This window comes from Daphnia magna, linkage group LG1 (assembly GCF_020631705.1).
Source record: "Daphnia magna isolate NIES linkage group LG1, ASM2063170v1.1, whole genome shotgun sequence".
Classification (NCBI taxonomy): Eukaryota; Metazoa; Arthropoda; class Branchiopoda; order Diplostraca; family Daphniidae; genus Daphnia; species Daphnia magna.
The window spans coordinates 11955769-11981283 of NC_059182.1; the positions used below are offsets into that span (position 1 = coordinate 11955769).

Genomic DNA, 25515 nt, shown 5'->3' on the forward strand with positions numbered 1-25515 from the left:
GGCATTGTGGCTTCTGACACGGTCTGCTCGCACCTCAATCAAAGATTTATTTTTTATTTATTTTTTTTTTATAATACCATTTCAAAATCTTTTTTGTTGCTCTTAACAGTTAGGAAATAAGACGGCTTCACAAGCTTTGCATTTCAAACGGGTTCCTAGACACATCACCGTGGAACCGTAACGCAAAAAAAAAATAATAAAAAGGGAAAATACAAACCCGAAAAGTGAAACAAATGCAAAACACGGGTTACTACCGTACTCTTATCGCCCTCACTTTCAACTTTATTCCTCGGAAATTTTCCCTCTCTCTTTTCTTATAAGCTCTCCCCTTCACTCCCTCCAACCCTGAACGAGAAAATGTTTCGGTGCAATATTATTATTTTCATATTTTTTTCAGATGAAAATCTGCTGGCGCATCGTGACCTCAACGTCGTGCGATGATTTCATTTTTGCCATTGATTACCAATCAGATGCACACACATAAAACGCAAAAAAAAAGGTGACGCGCTCGCTGAAAATCCCGCATGGCAGTGCCACGTTCGCTTTAGTGGGACGCGTTTGTTTGCATGTTGCGTCATTTGGCGTGCATACTATAGTAGTACGTACGTATCCTTTGTTGCCAAGTTTCGGACAGTGAGAGGGGAGAAAGTTGGGGTATTTTTTTTTGGCCAACGAATCGGACTTTAGTGCGCAGTAGATCCTTTTTCCCTCGCGTGTCACGAACAAGTGAAAAGAAAAAATAATGTGGCTCCAACAACGTGCTGCAAGGCGGCTGATCAAGTCGGAGACAATATCGGGCGAAAGTGCGCGCGGCTGATACTCTTATTATACTTTTCATTTTTTTCTGCGTCATCTTCTCTTTCTTTCTTTTTCTTTTTCATTCGCCCCCCCAACCTTTTTTTTTTATTTTGCGAAAGAAAAATTTGATTTTCTCAAATGAACTTTCACTTTGATTCGTTCGTACACGCTGTGACTTGGTGGATTCCTATCCAATTCTTATTTCTCTCGCTCTTTTCTTTGTTGTTGGTGTTGCTTTTGCCAACATTTATTTGTTTTGGGAAATTCGTTATTGAACGGTGGAAGAAGATGCCACAATGGCGGGCTACTGGAAGCGGCAACAATACGTGCTGCCAAAACGGAAAGTGAAATAAAGTACAATCAAAATGAAACACGTCACTAATTCTTCGGGCCATTGGTGGCAGAGAGAAAACGACGGCCCTCTGCCCCCCCACTGTCATTGAACATTCCAGTTTCACACTTGCGGAAGAAAGAAAAAAAAAAAATCAGGGGAAAAATTCAAGCGAGGATAGGGATAGAAGACGAAAACATGCCGTTCATTTGCCGCCCTCATTACGTATTCAATGTCGCATTATGAGTCGTAAAACCGACGATACCTGCACATGTTCAATTCATTTGAAACAACTTTTTCTTTTTGACCGAGACATCCTTGTGACAAAGCCGAGCAGAAGGCCAAAGAGAACGCGATGAGTTCAGAGAATAAACAAATGCATTTAAAACGTGAAGCACAGCTGTTAAGAAGACGAGAAACAATCCATTGTTATTCGGCTGAACGCCCGTAATAACGAAGCTATTTCTTTTTTAGAGGGAAAGTGAAGGTTGTTCCTTTTGAACCTGCTAATTTTTCATTTTAATTCTCTGTTGTTTTTTTGTTTTTTGTTTAGTTTTTTTTTATTGTTGTTCCTCGTTTGCCCTTTCGTCAGCTGGCCGCCTAATGCCTGGCTGAATCAGAACAGAGAAACTTTTTACATCTTAGATCTTAGCGATGCAACTGTTGGAACAAAAGTGAATGTGGCAATCCGAAGAGAAGAATTCAGTTTCACTTCGGACCCAACTGGCATTTATGTCGCCCTTTCTTATAGTGTTATTAGCATTTTTAGTATTTTTATTTGCAAATAACAAATGTCGAACAATGGAACTGTGTTACATGTACTAGAGCGTGCAATTGAATATGATTATGCTGTTGGATTCCCTGTCGGCCTTCACTGGGCAAATGCCAACAATAAATCATATGGCATAATCAACTGACTGCACAATTCAATAAGCGATTGAATGCGATTGAAAAAAAATATATATATATACGTATTTGTAAATTTTTGTTTTTAGAGAGGTACATCGGCATTGTTGAAGTGATTAAAATGTTTCAGTTTATTTCCTATAAAATAGAAATGTTTTGGTGAATAACTTGAGTCCGACTTGTGTGGTTTCTTCTGACCAGTTGAAATGCCACAATCGGGCGCCATGGATAGAATTTTCGTCTGAACACAATACATGGCAGTTGCCATTTTTCATTGATATTCATCGCAGTTGGCATCATAAAAATGTGAAGTGAAAGGTGCTGAGATAGAAAGGAAAAAGTTATCTTTCCTTGGCTGCTTGACATTTGATTCGAAACGGTTAAAGAACAAGAAAGAAGAAAAAAAAAAGGAAAACAAATCAAAACTAAGGAATGAAATTTAGTTGTTTTCTGGTTTCTCGATGATGCGTGTGTTCAGGCCGTGTGTACTGTACCGTACGTGACAGGTTTACGCCTTCAGTTCCTGGTCACGGCCGGACTACACACTCGTCATACACAAGTAGAGGCACTGCACATGTTAAACATAAACATATTGTTTTATCAGTGCGGGAAAATTGAGCGAGAAATCCGTAATGGATCCAGTTACATGGGCTCGCCTTTAGCGGTCGAAGTCGGCCGTCGCCCATCGGTCCGTCTCGCGTCAACTGACAGATGGTTTGATAACGTGACCGACAGCTCATCGCGGCGAGTTGATTCTCGTTGCTCCGTGTCTGTCAGTTTGTCCGTTTCGGACCAGTGATTGCGTGCCGTGTTGACGCGTTGCCGGCGCCTACGAATAAACAGTTAGATCACCAGTTTCAAGCACTTTGGCCCGCATTGTCTTTGATTTTCGTTTTGTTCCAAAAACCATTTCTCTTCTTCTTTTACGCTGATTTGTTTGTTATCTTCGAATTATTTGGGAAATTAGTATAGTTCCAGATTTCAACGGCGAATGGCCGTCAAAACAAATGTTTTGTTTCATTTCTTTGTTTCGTTTCATTTTGCTTCTTTTTATTCCATTCTGATGTTTGTTCAATTCAGTGGCATTCATCCTTAAAGAGATATCACTAGATAACCTTAAAAAATAATGTAAAAAAAAAGTGCAATGATAATAAGAAGAATAAAGAGCCTTAAGCAATCAAACCTTGAGATTTAGCTAAATGAAAAAGTACATCCGTCAACTGTGAGTCACCTTTATCCTGTATTACACAGAGAAAGGCTTACAGTCCAAGTCAACTGCGTAAAAAAAGAAGTAGCAGAGATTGCCGATAAAGTATTAGCTCACTGTCACTCAACTCTTTGTTCACCGCCTTTCGCGAGCGGCTGCACCTGTAAGGCAAGGACGATGGTAGCCTTCCGTGAATAGAACTTATAGCCTATACGTTATTATTTACATATCATCCGATTTCTGTTAACTATCATGTATACATATGCGTGTGAAAATGGCAAGTCTACTTGTGGGAAAAGATGGAAAACTGGAAAAAAACAAAAAAAACATCCCGGATCACTGTGCGTATAAAAACATCGAATCTGCTATAAATAATAGAAAACGAAGGGGGACAAGATTCGGATTAGCTTCCGTATCCGCCAGCGTGTTCTTTGTGCCTTTTTTTTTTCTTTTGTAATTGTATTCGTTAACTTTTTTTTTTTCTGTCGTGCTTCTTAGCCAAATGATTCGGACACTGGACGCGGGAGAAACGTGGCCTTGACGACGGATGAATGCATTGCAGCTGTTCCGGTATCGTGCACTCGCTTGCATTTTCGCCCTTTGTGGGTGTGTGTGTGTGTGTGTAACGTACATGTGTGTCTTATTGTTTGCTATTTTATTTATTTTTTTTTTTTCTTTCCTTTGTGTATGTCTTATCTGGTAGTGTAGTTCGTGAGCACTTTTTAAGAATTTCTTTCTTTCTTTTCTTTTTCTTTCATAGTTTTCTTTCCTTTCTGAATCCGCCCGGTGCCATTTGGTATCAAGATTTTGTGGTCACAACTTAGCAAAAAGCGTAGTCTATAGGACAGAAAAAGAAGAACAAGAAAAAAAGAAGCCAAATGCATTCTAAAAATGCTAACTCTGATGCCTACTGTGCATTGTTTCTTTTCACGTTGAAGGAACGAAACGCGAAAAGGACGCACTGATGAATCAAAAGGAGAAGCACAAAAAAAAAAACAACAAACACTTTCCCATTCTTTTTAAGGTTTCAACATCTGGATTCCTAAGCAGGACGGAAGAAGGAAATGTTGAAAGCTTTAGAGCAGGACACGACAATAGAGGAAAAGAAAAAAGAAAGACCCAACTTAGTAGTTTTATGGACCTTTGATAAGTAGTTGAACACGCAGCGTCTCCGGCTGATGAAATGCAAAAAAGGCAAGCTAACGTTATGGTGCATGAAGAGTGTTAGTATAGGCACCTGATAAAGCAAGAGAACGAAACAGAAACCCAAATGCAAACGAGTCCGTTTCATTGTTATCGAGTTTACGTATGACGTATTACGTAGTCTATGCCACTGTACCTATACAGGTGAAAATAAAATGTTAAAGCTAACAACTTGACCGTGTCCATACACAATTCAGCTGCGATAGAAATTCGTAGAGAGCAAAAATATAATGAAGAAGCAGGAAGAAAAGCAAAACAAAACAAACATAATGATGCCGAAATGAATCAATTTACAGGGGATAAGAAACGAACTCGACGAACCGGCCAATTCCGGTGGCTTTGAACCAGACGGCATAATGGCTTTATGACCAGGAAGTTCTTCTCATTTTCTGTATGACAGGTATCGCATACGTGATAGTTAAAAAATAAAAATAAACAGTAGTGCCTTGCGAACAGAACCTTGACCGTACAGAAAAAGCAAAAGAATGATTTAAAAGAACAGCATTAGTATAACACAATCGTTATGATGATTCCAGTCTATCGCGGAAAAGTATACCGGCAATTGATTAACGAGTATATTTACATCGTTCTAGTCTACTAAAAAAAATGTCTGAAGCTCTGAATAGTAAATTATGAACTATTTCTCTTCAGTCAGATAGCCGAATCCGCTTTGAAGTGCTGGAAGGGATTAGATTGTCGAAGTAGTCCAGCGTCCGCGTTCAGTAGTGCTTCGTTTATTGTTAGCAATAACTGGCGACAGATGGAACTTGATCCAAACACAACCAGCTGGCCATGTGACGTAAATGCCCGGCCATAAAAGCCTGATTGACATGCTTTCCATTTGATGTGCGGCCATTTGATAACAGCGGCCATCCGGATTTCTAAGCCTGTGCGGAAGCTTTAACCATTTTTATCTCTTCCGGTTTCAGAGTTTCCGATTTGAAGCCAACATATGTGAATGCTCCAGTGAAGCGTTGTTTATGTATATACCATAAGAAATATTTCGAACAAAAACTCGCCAGTGAAGCATTAAAAAAAACACACATAAAGGGGAAGGAATTTGCGTGATGAAACAAGGGATTTTCTACAATGTCTTGACGAACATTTGTCGATGAATGTTATACGTTTACTTCCTTCGCATCACACCCTTATCTTACCCTTAGTTGCATGTCATCCGTGACCAGCAACGTTTAACTCACTGCCTCTCACAATACAGCACTCTCACTTATACAAATTACATCCTGTGATTCAACGCATAATTCCTATGTCTATACCAATCTATTTACCAACTTGACTCAACTTTTATTCTTTGCAGTATACAGATGGAAGGAGGGAGGAAAAGGAGCTGGGGATCAACAAACAAATGGGAAGGTTAAAACAAACCAGGATAGAAAATGGTTTTCACTCACTTGTCGACCAGCCAAATAGTCCGCATCATGTATTGTGCAGTCGTGTGCAGTTTTTGGTTTTGCAACAAACGGCGATGGAAATGAAGAAATTGGCAAAGAGTTACTTTCTATTTTGTGATGGCTGCTTAGTTCAAGTTAATTGGCTGTGTCGAAAGTTTATATCGTGAGCTGCCAACAATCTCGAGATTGCAAGTCGACTACCTATTTATCGTCATCTTTTATTGTCGTCTATCTGCTTCTTGACAATTTTTAGATGGAATGTTAGCCATTAATTGGATTCCGTGCATGGCTCTAACGGATGCCACCCAAGTCCATCTGCCTAGACTGACGAATGACGAGTAGATGAACCCTTATCATTTGTGCATTTATCTAACATTACGCAATGCGTCGTCTTCAGCCAGTTTGCCGTTTTTGAAAAACGTCCAACAAAGAACGCTAATACGTCACGAACAAACGAGTATTGTCTGAAACCTTAGATACCCTTTCACAAGAGACATGCGATAGGCTACACAAGAAAGTCTTGACGTCTCTAAAGGAAGGAAGCAGCAAAGATGCAAAACAGTTTATTTGTTTCGTTGATGTCTGTAGGTTTCTGTGTCGCAGCTTAATTACACGAAAATTGAAAAGAAAAACACTCGGTATTTCAACTATTCTGTCCATCAGCTATTCAGTGTAACCTTTAATGCAATTATAGGTTGGTATATATCTCGAGAACATCAACCAACGGGGAACGACTAATTGGGTGATTGCACCTACCATGGAACTCCTCCACTCGTGTCCGTACCAGTTAAAAATTCGAAATTGGAGTCCACACGCGAACCAGGGAAGCAGTATAGAATTAGAGCACCGAATAATAGGAGACAAAAAAAAAATCAGGAAAGTACAGGATACGCATGACCATAGAAATAAATTTGGAAACAACGCTGGGAAATTTTTTTTTTTCCGGTTATTTTCAACACAATGATGGAGTGCAAACAGCTGATTTCCCACCGTGTAAAAGCTAGGGCGCCCTATAGAGGCTTGCAGCTTTGCGATAATGGGCTTACCCTTCAACGACCACTCAATTAAGTAAACAAAAGGTAAGTGAACGCGACGCCAGCTTTTGCACTTAAACCAAACGAAAAACTCGTTTATTCGTATTCACTTCGAGTGTGCTGAAGTCTGGAATTCCGGTTCAAATCATCGGAATGCTGTCTGTCAGCTGATCTTTCGGATTAAACTGATCACGACTTTGGGTCGACATTTCTTGCTTGCCATAGTAGATACCGTTTCAAGACTATCAAGTGTCAACGTCCCTTTACACCAAAATTCTTTCGTTTTCTTTTTATTGCCTAATAGTAAATTCACGCAAATGTCCAGCAAATGAATGGAACATTAGACAAATTGTGTATCAATGACTGCGGTGTAATTTTGAAGCTAACGGAAATCGTCTCACAATATAGTTTTATTTATTTTAAAAAAGAAAATGCAATAAAAGATTAGGCTAGCTATTATTGGCAAGTGGACTCAACCTTCGATGAGAACAGATTCACTGGCGTCGGGCGGAGTTAGCACCATCACCAAGGGCTGGTCTTCTGCGTGATCAACGTCAAAGTAGTGCTTTTGCTCGGCGCAAGGTGACTCGAGTGGCGTTTGAAAAGAGTCATCCGAGCAATAAATATTCTGTTGAAAATTTTGAAATGTAAGTGCCTGCAAATGCATACGTAGTTTGATTAAATTACGTGAAGCAATAATTACAATACAATACAAATTACGTAAAAAATATTTCATTTAAAGAAATGACAGTTTTTAATATTTAGGAGAATCCCTTCCTGCCTAATTAATGTGTCTGCACATCAGCGGCCTCCGAGCACATTTGCTTAGCTTCATCATCACGAATGTCTTGCTTACCATCCCGTTCTTTTCACACATGTCTACGAATTGATGCCTCATATTTCGCATAACGATTGCCAAACGAAATGTCTGTCGGTTCTCACTGTATACGTCTTGATACACCTGACGAAATTCTCACGCGGAAGCAGTTGGCATTATTCATACGTTCCCCTCAATGTTCCGCGTATATCTCCACGACTGATTTACCCCGTTTGCAATTCTTATTTATTTTCCCTTTATGCTTCGTGACGCAGAAGATTTCGGTTGATGTCTTTCTTTATTGCCATCTATTGCACGGCCTAAGAAGAAAATTCCCCAGTTCACAAACACTTGCTGCTGCATTTAAAAGTGGCTTAGAAGTAAATGTCTACATACACGTGCGCGATTTTGATCGCCATTTAAAATTTGAATATCAAATGAAACGGAAACTATTGCACTAGGGTCGGGATTGGAACAGTGTAGGCTACATCTGCAGTACTAAACATTGTGCCTTTTACTTTTTCTCTAGATGTAATAACATATCCACTCTAACCAATAGCCAATGCCTACTGTGCATGTTTTTAGAAAAGCAAAATTCATTTTATACGCCCTATTGTGTCTTGATATGTTAGCCCACTTGACAATCGCTCATTGACTAGATTTGCACAACGGAAAAAGTACATGACAGGATTACTCGAAACTGGCTTCATAAACTACAATATATATGGAAGGCAAGTTGATAATAATATTAATTTACTTGTGCTTGGACATTGGCGCTGCACGTGCCGGTTGAATGTTGTCGTTTTTCCTTGTTGGCACCAAATGCTTCGAGCGAAATGAGAGAGGAGATAATGGACGGTGAGATACTACTGGTAGGCACGGCGGACCGAGTGCGGACCATGTGTCCGCGATGAACGTTATTGCTTAGATTCAACTTCAAGCCGGAGCGTATGCTCTGCGACCGGATCAGATCACCGCCGCTGTTCCATTGTTCTTCCTGTAGTTCTAGATTTTCATTATCAATAGCAGGTTGATTTGGCAAATCATGCGGCGGCTTCCGTTGTTGCGGTAATGTGTTGGAATCGTTTACGTTGTTTTCTTCTGTCCCCACATTTGGATGATTGTTATCTTCGATTGAATAAACTTCAATCTGTCTGAAAGAGAATTTTAAAAATGGGCGGTTCAAAAAGATATAATAAGTCAAACTAATTTCAACGAATTTCAAATAAGGCAAATTCAAGATTGTGATATTCAAAGAAATTCAGTCGAAACCTTAAAAATATTTTTTAAAAAATACATTTTATTGTAACGCATTGTGAACCGTAATAACTCGAGTGCAATTGCATAACTGTTAAATAATAGGGTCGAATTTCTCTAGTTATAAAGTTTGCTTTAGAAATGTTCACTTTTCCTTTCAAAAAGAAACGGTGCCACTTAACGAGATTAAAGGTGTCGCAATCCATTTTCTGTTTACGCGTCGGTGGTTATCGGCTAATGTTTTGAAACCATTCGTATTTCAATGGTATTTGATTGATTTTTTTTTTCAAGCTGGTATGTCTGGTAATTGCCAACATAGCGACATTTTAAATTTAATAAAGTTATTAGCAACTAGATCCAAGTATTTTGTTTACGAAATAGTAATGACAAATGCGTCTGTGTGTTCAAGGACTCACGAAACGACGAATGTGAATACGTAGAATAATCCTAATCCTATACAATAGCGCAATGTGTATACAGTTGAAAACCTCTGATTCTGTCATCCGTTTTGCGATAGAACAACATTACCTCGGGCTCTCTGACCAGAGAAAGATGTTATTCTGGATATGCTGTGCGTGAAAGGTCACGATATCGATTTTGTAGTACATATACGTACCTTGTCACGCATTGCTTTATACGCTATTGATAATACGGTCTATAATTTAAAAATGTATACCAAAATGTGGTTACCTCGTACTGTAACTAGGAACTTCAGTTGTTGAAAAGGCTGAATCCAATTTTGGCGACGGTGCGGAGTGATATCGATAGCATTTCGGTTGCATCGATAACAGTTTCTCTTTCCTTTATGGCCGACCAGAGGAATTAGGTATCGAAAAAACCACATCACCAAGACCAAAAGAAAAAAAATTGTCATTATAAGGAAGCCTAGTCATTATAAGTCAAAATAGTCAAGAGCCGAAATAACGAAATACTTTTACAACCAGCATGTTTGTTTTATACTGTGTTAGCATAACTCCACAATCACTCGTCAAATCCAGTTCTTACCCAACATTGTTAGTGAATTATTATGGCTACTATATCGAACACGAAGCTATTAAGTTTTGGTTTATAATCTTTTCATTAGAACCAAACACGAACCGGGCATCGCCCTCTTATGGTATATCATAAACACTTGTGCAGAACTCAGGTGATTGTGCAAATGAACTCATTAAGTTGTGCATCCCATTCATAATTGTTAAATTTAGTTTTCTCTGTGGGCCGTATGTTGTTTACAGATAATTCTTTAGTCTTTTTCTTACTTGAACATCGGCATCATATTTACCTGTGTCGTTTTTGTTGCACCTGCAATGTCATAAAAAAAACAATGAGAGAATGATAGCCGCTGTCATAGTCCAATTAGAAGAGCATGTCAGCACGACATCGCCATCAATTACCTGTTCGAGAAGATTCAAGGCCGCACTGGTCAACTTGGCGTTGTAGTAAATCTGTTTGAATGGGAAAAGATAATACATTTAATTAATCCAACACATTCTGGAAAAAAAATGCACCATAAAATAATAGGCAAGAAAATGCAGTCCAATAAATTCTATCAAAATCTGTCAACAAACGATCAAAACTAATGAACGTAATTTTATTGTATCGAAAACAACAAACGTAATAAACAGTGGTGTCGGCGTTGCAAATTCTACAAGTTTACTGAAATTCTACTCTAAATAACTTTAAGGGACATTTTGCCTATTTACTTAATGATACTAATGTGTTTCCAATCTATATTAATGGGCACGAGTAAGCAAGACATGGTCATCATTACGTACGTCAATAATACTGACTGACTGAGGAATTGTTTTCTTTACGCTTTTCTTCGCTTTTTTTAAAAGAAAACAATATCTAAATTGTAAAAAAATAATCTGAAAAAAAAAAAAATAAATAAATAAATGTTTTCGAAATTCTTATTGGTTATTGGCAAACCAGTTGCCAGCTCGTTCGATAAATATAGATTAGACACGCTGAACCAAAGCTTGAATGGGCTCAATCAGGTGCGTAAGAGAAGAGAGAATGACCGTCGAGCATCTCATTTCTCGGAGATCGATGTTGCGGAAGAACTCGAGAATAGCGAGGCTCCCGATCGTTGGATATTCGTCGCTAGGGTTGTTAAAAATGTAATCCAAAACTTCGATAACCTGTTTGAAAGACATGAACCCATAAGGCACCGTAAGTGCGTATACAATGATGCTGGTTTAAAATTTGCTTATTGCTTGGGGTTTTAATATTTTGAAATAATTTCTATATACCTGAGGATATGATTGTAAATCCTCCAAATGTCGAGCTGTCGGTTTCGGGGCGTACAGTTCGTATCCGCTGCACATTTCAAAAAGGACGTGGCCTATTCAATTTGTCAGCCAGAGAGAAAGAATATTAAGAACCCTCTGAATAAAAGATTATAAACTGACGCACATCAAAACTACAAACACAAAATGAAAATCAATAAGCTATAGTTATTATTGGTTTAAGTGCCTGACGCAAGCATAATAGAGTCTACATAAAATGAGATAGTCTGTATCGATTATCGACAGAGTCGGCCGTCGAATATATGCATATATATCCAGATCAGTCTGTGACTGTTCGGTTTTATCCTTTTCTTTTTAACTTTTTTCTTTGTGTGCTTACTCATTACTCATCCCTTAATACTTCTGAGCAATACCTCGAGGGAGCTGTCAACGGCAATATTGAAAGTAAGCTGATGCATCGTGCCCTTTATACATTTATTCATAAGACTCGGGCGATAATCCTTCTAATGGTGACTTGCTATAGGCTATATGCTATAAAAATAATGCGGATGCATATAAGTAGCCTTTACATGTGGTAGATATATACATTAACGAATAAGTAGGGCACTGTTGAACTATAGGCAAGCCAACAACGATATCGAATATATATAATGTAGATCAAATGCAAACAATGACGTCAGCGGGCTCAGTTATCAGAGAATGCATAATTCTGTAATAGTATATAGGTTGCACGGTTCGACGCAGTTAATATCCCCCAGAGAGGTTTGCAATATCACGGCATATTTAATTGATATAAAACAAAAAGAGGCAAGAAAGTCTATATATAGCCATTTGAAATAGTTTATAAGGTCCATAGGCCTATATTATGTAGCTCTTTGATCAAGAAAATCAATTAAAAATCAAGGCGTCTGTTTTGTTTTCGCTGAGATGAGACAATAAAATTAGAGTTCAATCTCTAAGCAACTGAAATCAAGCTTATAGCTATAGCTTAATAATAAGTATAGAGTACCAAAACAGATGGTGTCGACGACGGCGGGTGTGCCGGGCAAGATGCTCTTGACCATAGGATGGATCCGAGACGAAAATCCTAACAGCGTGTTCTCGAAGCCCGTCAACCTGGTTATTTAGTTGACTTTGTTTGTTTTTGTTATTGTTTCTTTTTAGTTATCCTATAGTCTAAGATATCGATTTTTTGTTTGCTGGGAACTGGGCAAAACGGGAGGCGTTCACTCGTTAATAGACGTATAGTATGGGGAAACACAAGTAATGGTGGGGTTTCGGAACAGGGATTGCAGGGTAGAAAAAGTCTGGGACCGGTAGGTGAAACGAGAAACCTACGGGGATCGTAGCAAATTCTCAAGCAACACAAAGGCGAAGGTGGGAAAGGTGAATTGGCAAATTGGATCAGGAAAGTCAGTTGGGCAGCAGAATAGTTTGCAGATTGAGAGCGAAACCTCCACCTGGTTCGTTGTAGTACACACCGCGTTCTTCACAGAGCTAACCAAGTGTGAATTTGAAACTGAAAAATCTGAGCTATGACGCCTACTTTTCTCAAAAGTATGTGCGATCAAACAGAAATGGAAAATACCTGGCCACGCCGTTTTGGATAATGACATTTCCAGAATGTAAATGTCCGAAAGGAGGGAAGCCTCGCTCTTGGAGAAAGAGAAGGGCCTCTAGGATTTGCCGACCCAACCGTTGAACCTGAAGAAGAGGCAGTCCCTCAGATCGTTGACAATATTTCTGACCCCAATCATCTTGCCAGCGACTCTGTTAATAAAGAACATCCAATTTATTGCGTTAATATAGTTTTAGATATGAAATCTTTCGCCGTATTGCAAAATGTCTGAGAAGCTTGGACCCTTGATAAAACGTAAACGTATAAATCATAAACAAGTGGATCGTTTCTTTAGATGTGTACGTATAAGAAGCGGTAATTTCTCATTGAAAACAGAGAGGGAGGAACCCTTTAAATAAGTGGGTAATATGACTACGTGGGTGAGAGAGAGCTTTACTCTGTAGATGAGGTCCTTGAGTGATCCTTTGGTATTAAAAGGAAAGACGGCCACGAGAACTGGTTTAGCCTCTTCGCAGAAAGGTGAATTCGTTGACGCGACGGAACCATAAACGAAATCCACATCCAAAACTGGATAGATGTATCTGCGAATCGTTCAGAAAAATTCGGGATACGAACCGTTTTTGAAAAATCAAAGAGACAAGACAAATTATTTCAAAATTAAGCCAAATACTAAATGTGAAATTGAAACTTAACGGGCTATGCAAATGAACACACTGCAGTTAGTAATATCTATTTAGAGATTTTCCTTATAATTAAACGGTGCCTTACGGGTGTTGGAGAGCAGTGAAGAGATCGATGAGGGCGTTGCGGGTTGCGTCCGCATCAGTTGTAGTGACGTCACAACCGTAACCGGGTGATCCACTCAGTGGCACTATAGTCAAAAGTCGTTCCGTTTTCAGCGAGTCATCGCGTATCATGAACCACTGCTTGTCGATTCTTGATCCTAGATGTACATTCAACAGGGCATACATATATACATGTTGCTGAATTACTATAAAGCTTATACTAGGTTGCAATATTTATTTATTTATTGTTGTTTTTTTTTAACGGGGTGGAGAATAATAACAACGTAGAATAAAATTGCAGCTTCATTGATACGTGTCACGAGCTAGGTGCATCTACGATATCTTTGAAGGAAATAACAGCATACAATTCCCTGTGACAAAATGTTTTTCTTGGTTGGAAGTTCGAGCGCTCTCAATAACGGGGAAAAAAAAACAAATACTTCGGTGTATTTCTTAGTCATTATTTACGGTTTGAAACGACAAAACGAATTTGGTGGAGCTTTTGAGATCCTTGACTGAGAACATCAATCCCCGAATAAGCAGCTTGGATTTAGCATCAAAGGTTCACTTCAAATATAATTATAGCCTATATATGTAGTTACTATTTCCTTTCGTGAATCAGTATGGGTTTTTGAAAGGTTGCAACCAATTTTTAGGACAAGCCCTCATTTTCCTTCAACCCATCATTCGCTCTAAGCAAAATGGAGACCATACATCGTTATTAAATCCCTTTGTGAAGGACCGAGCATTTTTTTTTCAGAGAGATTTCATTCCCTAACGAAAACATGGGCTGCTTTATGTTTAAAATAATATTTTTCATCTGTGTAAGAGCCATTGCGACTGTTTGGCTATATCTCGTCATTGCGGAAATGAATTTTTTGTGTGTTGGAATTGACTGTAAATCTAGATGTTGTTTTGTCAGGTAACGTACGCGTGCGGAAACAATTTCATTAAGACTTCGTAAATAGGAAAAGGTCGTTGTTCTGGTTACCCCGTTAAAGGTTATAATCTATAAATAGATAACCCCACCCTTAAGCCCCACAAAATAAAACGAGAAAAAAAAAAGAAAAAGAATGAAACGCAGTAAAAAAAAAAAGGGCGTTGTTTTGACTTCGTGTGTACGTACAGTACATTCTAACACGGTGTGGAACCGCGGAACCACAGGCAATCATTCAATGTCACTTCATTATCACGCAATTATTTTCTAAAAACAAAGGTGAAAATCAAGTACGACATTATTACGTAGAGACCAGGCATTTATAATCATAAATTCAAACCGCAAGTATCGGAGAATCAACAACAGAATCCACTACCCATTTCCTTTCAAATATGCTGTAGGCCTATGCTGGAATAGAGGGCACTTTCTGTCCAAACACTTTGCTACCATTATTTTTAGTCCACTCGTAGGTTGACGTGAGTTACACACTGTATTTCATTACGTTGATTGATTGGCACGTGCAGCAGAATAAAACGGGAAATGGCTTTGAACGGTGTCGATCGTCACCATAGCAACTTGTCTACAAACAATCTTACCTATGTCCTTTAAGTGGTCGAGCAAGTGATAGCGTGATGAAGAGCGAATGTATTGACGGCAGATGTTGGTAGCCAATTCTCTGATATCCGATCCTCTCGCTCTCGACATCCTTCTTTCCATTTGACAGAGTTCGATGCATTCAGCTCCGCTACTGCCATCATTTGCACCATTTCCGCTAGATCCGCCAAGACAGCCGGCCAGTTCCTCACCATCCACCACACTGCCGACCGCCGTCGAACCGTTACTGTTACTCTCTTTCGTGCGGTACGAATACCTGTACGAGAATTATCACAAAAAGATCATCAGAATGACAGGAGATTTAAAAAGTCGTTCTGTGTGTGTTCAATATTGAGATTTCTCTATGACTCGCGTCTTGAAGAAGACGTTGCGTGTTGTGCTGGAGGAAAGCGTATTACAAGACTTTGGTTTCTGCGTAACGCACGCAATTGATTAACAGTTGCTAGACGTGAATTGTTAAAGGCGAATATTGCAGTAACTCAATTGTTTTGGAGCTATAAAAGTAGCCTACACCATGACCGATTACTTCTTAATAATACGAAACCCATCTCACATCGATTCTTATAGTAAAAAGTGCATTTAGCGTGTAGCGGACACTGTACATTCCTGAATGAGGAAAGGCTGGCCTCCGTAAGAGATACACTCGCTGTGAACTGCAAAAAATTTACTGTTGAAGATGATAATAGTAAATGCGCACCCCTACAGATTGGACAGAATCGATCAGCTTCCTTATCTTCATGCCTCTGATGGTTCGAAATTATACAATTTAATTTATTCCAAGAATTGCCTGAATCCCAGCATTTTATTCTCACTGCTGTCGTAATAGAATAAAAAGAAAACTGAAATTGTTAATCCACCTATAGTCATGGCATAAACTGCCTTCATCCCGCGGTCTGTGACCATAGAAACTTCGATCGATGTAATTGGCAACATTTTTTCATCAATGGGGCCCGAAAACACAAAAAGCGAATTCACCTAATGTCCGACAGGATTTAATATATACTTTGACATCTTGATAACCAATTTCTTTGATCTTTTTCTATTTGGCCAGTATCTGCTCTTTCTCATTTTGCTCAGGTCGCTTACGGGATTCATAAGTATACAAATTGTGAGCTGGCGAGACTTTCTCTCTAAGGGCACCAAATCCACACACGATCCCTTATGCGATATATACAAAAATAAAAAATAAATCTTTTATCTATATGCACTGATCTGTGATCCACGCCCGTTGCTGCTTGTTTTTTATTCTTATTTTTATCTCTTTTCTGTTGCTTAGAAACCATGGGCTTTCTATGCGGCAATCCGGATAGAACAATGGATTGTTGTTTGAGCGCGTATATAGTATATAAAGTTCAAAAGCGAAAGAACCTAACCAGGATAAAAACGTTAGTTTTATTTTATTTTATTTTTTTATTTTTATTTCTATCGTTATAAAAAAAAAAAAAGAAGATTTTTAATGATTTGACAAATCACACCAGGCGGTAAGCAGGTGATCCGTTTATAAGGATTTTTTTTTCTCGTTTTCTCTACTTTAGTTCTATTGTGTGCCCATTTTTGTATGTCATGTGTATTAACCTAAATTCTTCGTATCTTTGAAAATTGATTTAAACTTAAAGGGTCAAATGTCAATATACTAATCAATACAGAGAATAAAAACAAAAAGAGAGTCAGGGAGGGAGGGCTTCTATAATTCTAACACACCACCATAGGGAAATAAATATGCTAGCTTGCCTACGCATCTGTTGCATATTGCATCTGCAACAACAAAAATGCAAATGTAGACCATTGTCTCATGTCACAACTCTTAATAGAATAGACTTAATAGAAAACCAGATTACTGGGAGGTTTTGTAGATCTTTGTCTTTCCACATCTTTTACCTCTGTTATGATAAACTAAAGAGAGGCACTATATGCAGTCGGTTTGTTAGTCTATAGTAGGCCACTATGTCGAAACTTGTTCCAACTAGTTTTCCCCTTTCAAGAAATGTAAAAGCCAATAAGAGAATCTCCTTTAAATAAAAAATCAATACGAGTTCAAGCCAAATGGATTAGGCTATCAGACAGAGAAAGAATAAAACATTGTTTTCGCCGGCTGCTTGTTTCTTCAACAATTCTTCGTAGTCTACGTAATAGGCTTTATACAAGGGTTCCTACTCTAGAATCTAACAGAAGCTCAATGAATGCTTTTTGTTTTCTCCTTTGTTTTCTACACATCCATTACAAACCATTATATGGGTTTCGTCGAACATCTAATCCTTCATTAACCCAACATCTAGAACAGCAATAACTCTATATTTGTTTTTATGTTAAAGATTGAAATCTAGCTGATCTTCTAAAGTTATATAACAGTCTCGTTTTTCTCCCTTCGATAGAATAATACCACTAGACCTTCTCAAGTTTGCCTACTAAATAACGACAGCCTAACTTTGCGCCTGTAGACGTTGATGACCTGTAACTAATTCATTAGTGTTGCCTCTTTGGTGTGCGCAGGCTGTCAAAACGATAACTCACTTGTCTTTCTTAGGGTTTCGATGCCTAATACATAGCCACCGGTGACTTATACTATGCCTCTGCGACGGCCAACTCGCTGGCTGCAGTACGAACGATTATTTTGAACTCGAGATCAATGACTACTGTCTTGAAAACAGAAGACAAAAGGTAAAAGAAACCATGGACAAGGACAACGAGTAGCAAATTCGAGAATTGATTTTTGAAGAAGTTTTTTGTAATCTCGTTACAGTTAGCCTAGAGGTTGCGTCAACATCAATATCCAGCCCAATGCGTCCCGCATTGCCTCAAGAATTATGGTACAGGTGATACATATATGTACATGAATCACGAAAGGGTTTCTCAGTACCTCACTCAATAGATCCATTTGGTAAATAACTGAAAAACAAAATATAGGCTACTGTATGCATAAATTTTAGTTGCCGTGGAGCAACCGCTAACATGAAGATAACCTCAATTTATCAGACTGCTTCCTTTCTTTTAGACAAAATTATGACGTAAACTCTAAAGATGTCAGATAAAAAAAAAGGAAAGAAAAAGAAAAAGGCCAATAAAATAGAGAGATGTATAGCCGGAGAAGCTATATAGGCCATCGATTGGCCTCGTATCCAAAACACAACACACCCATATGGATCCGGGCTACTTGTAATCACGTTATTGGATAATGACTACTCTATAATGTCATCAAAGACATGTAGCATGGAAACGCAGCATTGGCTGCTGGCCGTAAAGGCCAGTTTATAGAGCGAAAAGGAGTTCAATTATGAGGTGGTACGATGCCAAGGCATCTTCGACACGATATCCACTACGGACGTTTGCTGTGCGTGATGATTAACAGCGTAGTAGCTACAGCAGCAACTGACATTTTTCCCAATACATGTATACACGTACGGATGGATAAAAGTAAACCACTGATGACGTATTTTCAAGTTCTGCGTCACAATCTCTATCACGATAGGATTATTTCCAATCCTTTCCAATTATTGAATCACAGTGAAAACAAGCAACGTTTCAGAGTACATCGGCAACATGTAGGTTTATCTCAAATTTGTCCAAATCATAGTCTAGTTTGCACAGTAGCGGGAAGTGAAATAGGTATAGACTCGGGAAATGAAAAGGGGTGGGAGGCAGGTAAAGTTCAAAAGGTAAACGAAGAATACAAAACAAATTTTTTTAGATATTCGAACCCAAAAATAGGGCAAGGGTTTCGATCGGGTTTCGATAATGCAAGTAGCCTACGATAGCCAAGCTATAGAAAAATGTCAAATACGTAATGCCTTTTGATGGCATCGTTGATGGACAAGGCAACTTCTTCGATACTGCTGGAAGCTGATATACAGTATATATGGTATTGATTTTGTTTCCCTTTCACGTTCACTCTTTAACCTTTTTCTCCCCGTTTGTAAACATGGCAAATAGAGCCGGGAGAAGTGGAACGCAGTGAGGGATAATTTATACCACGCATTACTGAAGAGCAATAAGGTTGGCAATCAACCTATCCCTTTAATGGACTCACGGTTATCAAACTCGTTTAGTGGTGAAAAAAACTTGATGGTTCTCTTGCTTGTTTATTTGTTATTGTTTTTCTCTTTTCTTAATATTTAAATTCATGTGGATTTTTGGTGCCTGCCTAATGCTCGGCATGTAAGCCTACCTGATGGAGGAAAGAGAAGCGGAGAAGACGCTGAGCCTCTTTGGTCGTTTTAGCTGGCATCCTCTGAGCTTGTCACGCTCGAGGACACAGCCACTGGAAGAAGAGAGTACCGGTGACGTGCCGTTGCAGCTGGTTGGTCCGTTCTCTTGAACTCCTAGGCAAGCGAAGACCTTGACCAAGGCCTCCGTACTCAAATTCTGTGAGGACGACTTCGGGCTCTAGTGTGTGGGCCATCAACGTAATATAAATATTAACGAACTATTAGTGCTCTTTAAGAAAACGAGGTTGGAAGCACATCGAGAATTACGACACAAAAGCTTGCTTGTACGCTTTCTTTGACTGTTTTTCAAGTAATTATTTTTAAAGGCATTTATCCAATCGCATCGCAACCAAGGAAGATTAGGAATGGCTGTTGTAAAAACGCAATAAGGTATTGCAGCGAATCTCTCTTTCCCTTTTGAAAGCATCAAGAATAACATTGCCCAATTGAGTTAAGTGAGGCTATTTCGGGTATAAGAAACCGTCAAAAAGAGACGATGATGCAAGCGCTATAGCTTCTAGCTTCATCTTCTTTTGAAATACCACCGTCTGGGATCAATTCAAGCATCACAGTGCGACTTGCAAATGCTTGACTGCAATTCATTTTGAAGTTAAAATAAAATGTTACAAGCCCATTTCATTAGTAACGAGGTTGTGCAGTGGCGAAACGGATGCCGATATAATAACATCTGCGCTTTTTTATTACTGAATTATGGCAAGTAGGGACAAAGCCGATCTTAAAACCCACCAAATCCGACCGAGTATCTACTAGACGATGAACGTATGCAACGAAGATTTGCCAACACAAAAATATATTTCCCTACAATAACAAACGGATAATAGGCTTTTATACTTGACTACTGAAAGCTTCCCTGTAAACGCTTTGCACGCATGAGTGGGCACCTCTTGACGTATAAATTTGATATGCAAAACACAAATCCGTAATTATTCCTCATACTATGGTCTTAAATTGTATTTTAATTTGCCTTCAACGCATTCTGCTTTACGTTCCATCGCTATCCTTTCACCTCCGGAGAGCAAATATAACGTAAGACTTCTTTGAACGTCCGTCTTCTTAAGCTTCTACCATCATCCTTGCCAAAAATTCAGTAATGAAAAGTCTGGATAAATACAAAGAAACATTTCCCAAATTTGGATTCGGCATTTGAAATTTCTGTAAGAAAAGGAATCCTGCTTGATAATCTACAGCGGATAACTAAACTGATGCAAAATCAACGCAATAATTTGAGAAATAAGACTACGTGGATGTACTTTAACTCTGCATCGCGGGCTACACTTATGACGACTGGACCGCAAGCTCAGCAGTCGCTGATGTTCGCGAAGCGATCCGTTACAGTGACGTTGGTGGCCCTCTGCTAACGTAGCAAATTCTCGACTGCCTCCTTCCGCTTCTAGCAAGTGTGGACTTTCAGGGGCCTCGAGCTCCACTTTGAGTGAATTTTTCTTAGGACGCAGCCGTCGCGGCCACTTGTCGTAATTTACATTGGGATTCATGTAATTGAAGCGATCGTGGCCGAGCTCTTCCGAGCTACCACCATTCATCGCCCCGGCCTTGGCGTTATAAAAACGCCTCCGATACATGTTAAACATGTTGCAGACGAATTGTGCAGGTCGGCCAAAGGCGACCACTTGAACAACGAAAATAAATACGTAATAATCGGTCAACTTTTCAAATTCTAGTCAATGAGGGAAATTAAATTCGCGATGCACTAAACCACATGCCAATAGTCTTTAAAAAACAAAACAGTTTAATCTCAAATATATGTACAGTAACACAACACGAAGAACTGGCCAGGTGACACACCAGTTCATTACTGAATGCCTGAAACCGAGTGGCAGCGTTGCGCTGGTACAGTACCCTAACGGTCCACTTGCATCCAGATGACTTGCGCAGGTCCGACCGTATAAGTCGGGGAAAGGTTAACTTTGAAATGTTTTTCCCCGTGTGTTCCAATGTGTACCTAATACAATGTGTAGTACACTGCAGGTATGTAAACTTAGCGCAAGGCACTTCGTTTAAGGATTGTTTGTAAAAATTGCAGTGTGCTGACGTAGAGTCGATATAATTCGGTTGCGCTGTCGACAAAATATTGATTTGCATACAAATTTAAGCTTTAGCCGTAGTCTGTCACCTCTTGTTATCGTATTGTTCCTTCTGGACAACAGTTTTCGATACGGCTTCATTTGACGTAACACCATAGAAGTGCAATGACTACTGTCTGACCAAAAAGTAACGTCTATGTCTTCTTCAGACAGCTCAACTTGTTAATCATCATGGTGACATGTACCTACTTAGATTTGCTGTTTTAATCATTCATTATTTCACATTCAAGTTGAAATAAAAAATCAGTGCGATCAGGAGAATACAGACGACGTTCTGCTTAATTAATCGACTGTTCTTAAAGGGGAAATTTTTACAATTTAAAAATTGAATATATTGTATTCTTGAGGCTTTCATATATGCGTATGATGCTCAGTAGTAAGTAAAAAATAAATTTATTTTTTGTAGATTCTTTATATGAAATAATTTATAGAATTTATCTTAGAATTTTTATAAAAGAAGGGCTGCTACTTGATTGAATTCAGCTCCAAATATGATGTTTTTGTACGAAATCTAGGATAACCGATGACACTTTCGTTGAGAATGACGCGTGGAAATTGCTGTCTTATCGATTATCACTCGTGTGACACTAGTTATTGTGGGACCCAACTGAGAGTGAATCGAGAGTGTATGCAACGCAGAAACCAGCGGAGCACACGCAGAATTCAGAAATAAAAATAGGTGCCATGGTTATTGATGACAACGGGGCGCTTTTCGTTTGACGTCATTTGAAGTATTGTATAACATCACCGGAAAGATAATCTATTGTAAATAAGACGTGTCTTGTTCTAATATACTGTACGTAAATGTATAGCCTATATTGACCGGCCAGCACGTCATGGAGGCAAAAGGTTGTTTACCGTAACTTAATAGACCATTAACGAGATCTTGTCATCGCGACCGACGCCTCATAGAAGCTAAGAAGAGCCAAGCGTGTTTGGCGCATATTGTTTACTTTCTCGGCACTAGTTAGAATTCATACATGACAATCTGCAACTTAAACGGAACTTAGGAACAGTTACTGACGAAGGGTGGAGGTTATATGTTAAAATGTATGATAATCCCGCAGTATTTCATGGTGCCCCAGGAATGCGAAATTTCAAACAGATTATGGCTTTCTATTATATTAAACTTGATAATCTTTATCTAGCCTAAGTTAATTATTCAGGATCACATAACGTGGTCTTCGTAGTTTTCTTTGCGTATAGGTCTACGTATAGTTTTTTGCTTTTTCGTGTTCAATTTCAACAGTATAAAATAGAGCAATGTGGCCCCAAAATCTCTGTTTGTACAAGTCAATCGTTCACTATTTTGCCGAAGGTAAGTGCTAACAGCCATCGATTGGGTTGCATCGTTAACTGGATTAACGAACCCTCGTTAAAATAAGAAGCCAAAATATGGTAAGAGTCATCTCAACTAATTAAATAATAATTCTTTGTCGTCGTTTGCTGAACATAACCACTATAGGGAAAAAGATTATCCCAAATAGCGTTAATATGACTCTAAACCACGAGAAAAAAGAATTATATAGCCATTGTTTAGTTGTCTCTTTCTTCACCATTTCAACAGCACTTAAGTTTATACCACTTTCTTGCATATAGACAAGAAAGAATAAAAAGTCTAACTGAACGATTCTTTTTCTTTTTTTTTCCTGAGGAATCGAATAAATTATTCGGACAGTGTCACAGTTGTGTCTTGTCAGAATACAAAGAGTAGGCTAGCCTACTCTAGGGTATAACCGTATTTCTAATCGTTTGTATGCATGGCTTAAACGTATCGATTTTTTTTTGTTTTTGAAGTTTGGGCAGTCCAGCCCAAGAGGTGTTCAGGATGCCAAATTTTGTTTTAGCATTTCAAATCTTTGATTGAATTTACTGGTACCGCTTATGTATATGGCTTAAGATATCTAGAGCCGGATTTAGATGTGATCGTCTTAAGTTTTGGGTTAAAAATGTCAAATCTCAAAATCTCAAAGATCAACGGTCAAATCCGCCTATGCTAGTGAGTCACTTTTTCGTGAAAAAAACAGTTGTACGTGCATAAAGACGGTGTTTAGGACGAAAGGGGGAAAGTACGATAGGCGATTGGGCGATGCATTCGTCTTGCGAAATTATGCGATTTTGTAAGGAAGATTAATGCTTGTGATGAAAATGGAAAATGGGCCAATCATCTAGTAGCAGCATGATGTTGCGTCAACATTTACTTTTCCATCAGCCCCTTTTGACCGATAGAACAGTGCGTGACCATAAGTACGGCCTTCGCGCATATTTACACCAATTTCATACAGAATTATTATTTTTTTTTTATTTTGGCCGGATTTACCGGCACGATTTATCAATTTGCCAAACAATTTGAAGTTTTTGCATTGAGGTTCAAAGTTTTCGCATTAATCACAAATTTTGATTTAAGATTCGAAACTATTCATCTGTAGGTGTCGCTTTAATTTCTCAGTTATTTATGTGCATTCGATTTTAGGACCAAAACTATATGTAAAAATTTCCCCAAGAAAACTACTATCTGAGAAAACGCTAACAATAAATCAGATTAACATCCCAAAACAATTAATTAATTTAAAATTCTAAAAGCTATAATGTTTACGCTCCCCCTCTGTTCAACATGTTAACACGGCTAACTAATGACGCTTAATAACCAAAAATTGAACTTACTGAGGGATCAAATATTCCGGCGATTCGTCCGATTGGTCTGAACAGGCATCTTTATCACAAGTAAGCATGTGCTTTAGAAGTTGACGTAGCCAAACGACTCCGACAAAAAACCATCCTGACTTTCCTTGGCCTTGCGAGTTGTCTGCTTTGTATCCATTTTGCTTTTTATTCGACGATGATGTTTGCTGATCGGTGATAAGCTTGTAATCATCGGCTCTTATTCCGGAAAATCGCCGCCATCGTTCAGTTTGTGGTTGCTGGCGCAACAAGGCTTGTTTTTGGATCCGCCACTTGGGCACCGGAGCGAACCTAGGTCTTACGGAGGATCTTTTGGCAGAGCGGAGAGCTCCCACATGACCAAATCGATCATGACCCGTCACTGCCGATCGGGTATCACCTGGTCGGCCAGTGTTTTTCGAGTACAGGTTCAACTTCAACATCAATGGCAGTTTTTTGGCTAGTTCTAGTCAGATTTGTTGGAGTCTTCTTGAATGTATAACAAAATTGCGTGCGCCGGAAGGATTCTTCGATCGTAGACCGACCGGGGTATATCGATGCCAAACCGTCGTCAAGGTTACGATGCGACACTCCAAAGCTGAGCTAGTTTTTCGTTAAACTAAAATATTTTTTGGGAATTATACGATAATTTTTTTTACCTGGCATAAAAACGATTGTCTTTGTAACGGTTTTTTTAGAACTAACACCTCACGTGGAAAATTGGTGAAACGAAATTCAAAAGATCGTAATAAGGTGGTTTTCAAGTGCGGCTCACTCGTGAGTCTTAGAAACATTGCTTGCGCCACGTCCCATTCATCTCTAGAGTAAAACAATTTGAAACATTGCTGTTCGCTTGATTGTCGTTAAATGAAGAAGAATTCTTAGTTTCGAACTGCTATCGCACCAAAGAGACCACCGTAAAAATGGAGCCCGGTAACCAGCGGTTTGTAGCACTTAATTCGTGTAACGTTAATGATCACGGACGAACACAGCAAATAGTCGGTGAGAAAATTTACCATTTCTAAAAAGGTAAAACATACAACACACCAAACAGCATAGGACAGCCAAAAATTGACATTGTGTTTCACTATCGACTGACGCCGAAAAACTGAGTACACAAGATATTCTGCAGGGCAGCGACCAAGACAGTCCATGAAACATGTGTGATGGAACCGAATCATGCGAAGTCAATAGGCAACCATTCGCCGATATATCGTTCCTTCTGCCGTTAGCCACGCAATCTACTGTAGCCCAATGGTTACCGGCTAGCCACGACTAACTAAGCTCGGAGCGTAGTTGATTACAAGCACAAACCACCGTGTTGCCTTCCCCGTTGCTTTGGGAACATGTAACTCCTGACTGCTTTACATATCCATGGCCTTACGTACTTTACGTCGAATCT

At 39.0% G+C, this 25515-nt stretch overlaps 1 protein-coding gene and 1 long non-coding RNA gene across 5 annotated transcripts; one reads left to right on the forward strand and one right to left on the reverse strand.

The window, feature by feature from the left end:
• The first annotated feature begins 537 nt into the window (after positions 1-537).
• LOC123474231 lies at positions 538-2151 on the forward strand. Its single transcript, XR_006648842.1, has 2 exons — positions 538-1616; positions 1683-2151. It is a non-coding gene; the product is annotated as an uncharacterized LOC123474231 (long non-coding RNA).
• A 5086-nt stretch (positions 2152-7237) lies between these two features.
• Positions 7238-25306, reverse strand: LOC116915506 (probable inactive serine/threonine-protein kinase slob2). 4 transcript variants are annotated; one of them, XM_032920668.2, is made up of 14 exons: positions 20601-21168; positions 19290-19507; positions 15109-15383; positions 13559-13733; positions 13227-13371; positions 12800-12981; positions 12221-12327; positions 11215-11306; positions 10984-11103; positions 10357-10407; positions 10245-10264; positions 9653-9763; positions 8463-8859; positions 7238-7516 (listed from the first exon to the last, which is right to left on the reverse strand). In XM_032920668.2, the coding sequence occupies exons 1-14, from the start codon at positions 20937-20939 to the stop codon at positions 7361-7363; spliced, it is 2388 nt and encodes a 795-aa protein (XP_032776559.2). In that variant the 5' UTR covers positions 20940-21168; the 3' UTR covers positions 7238-7360. The 4 variants fall into 4 exon arrangements, with proteins under 4 accessions (XP_032776559.2, XP_045024201.1, XP_045024202.1 ...); XM_045168266.1 differs by having other exon boundaries at positions 7238-7543; XM_045168267.1 differs by lacking the exons at positions 19290-19507; positions 20601-21168 and adding an exon at positions 24117-25306 and having other exon boundaries at positions 7238-7543.
• Positions 25307-25515: the final 209 nt, after the last annotated feature.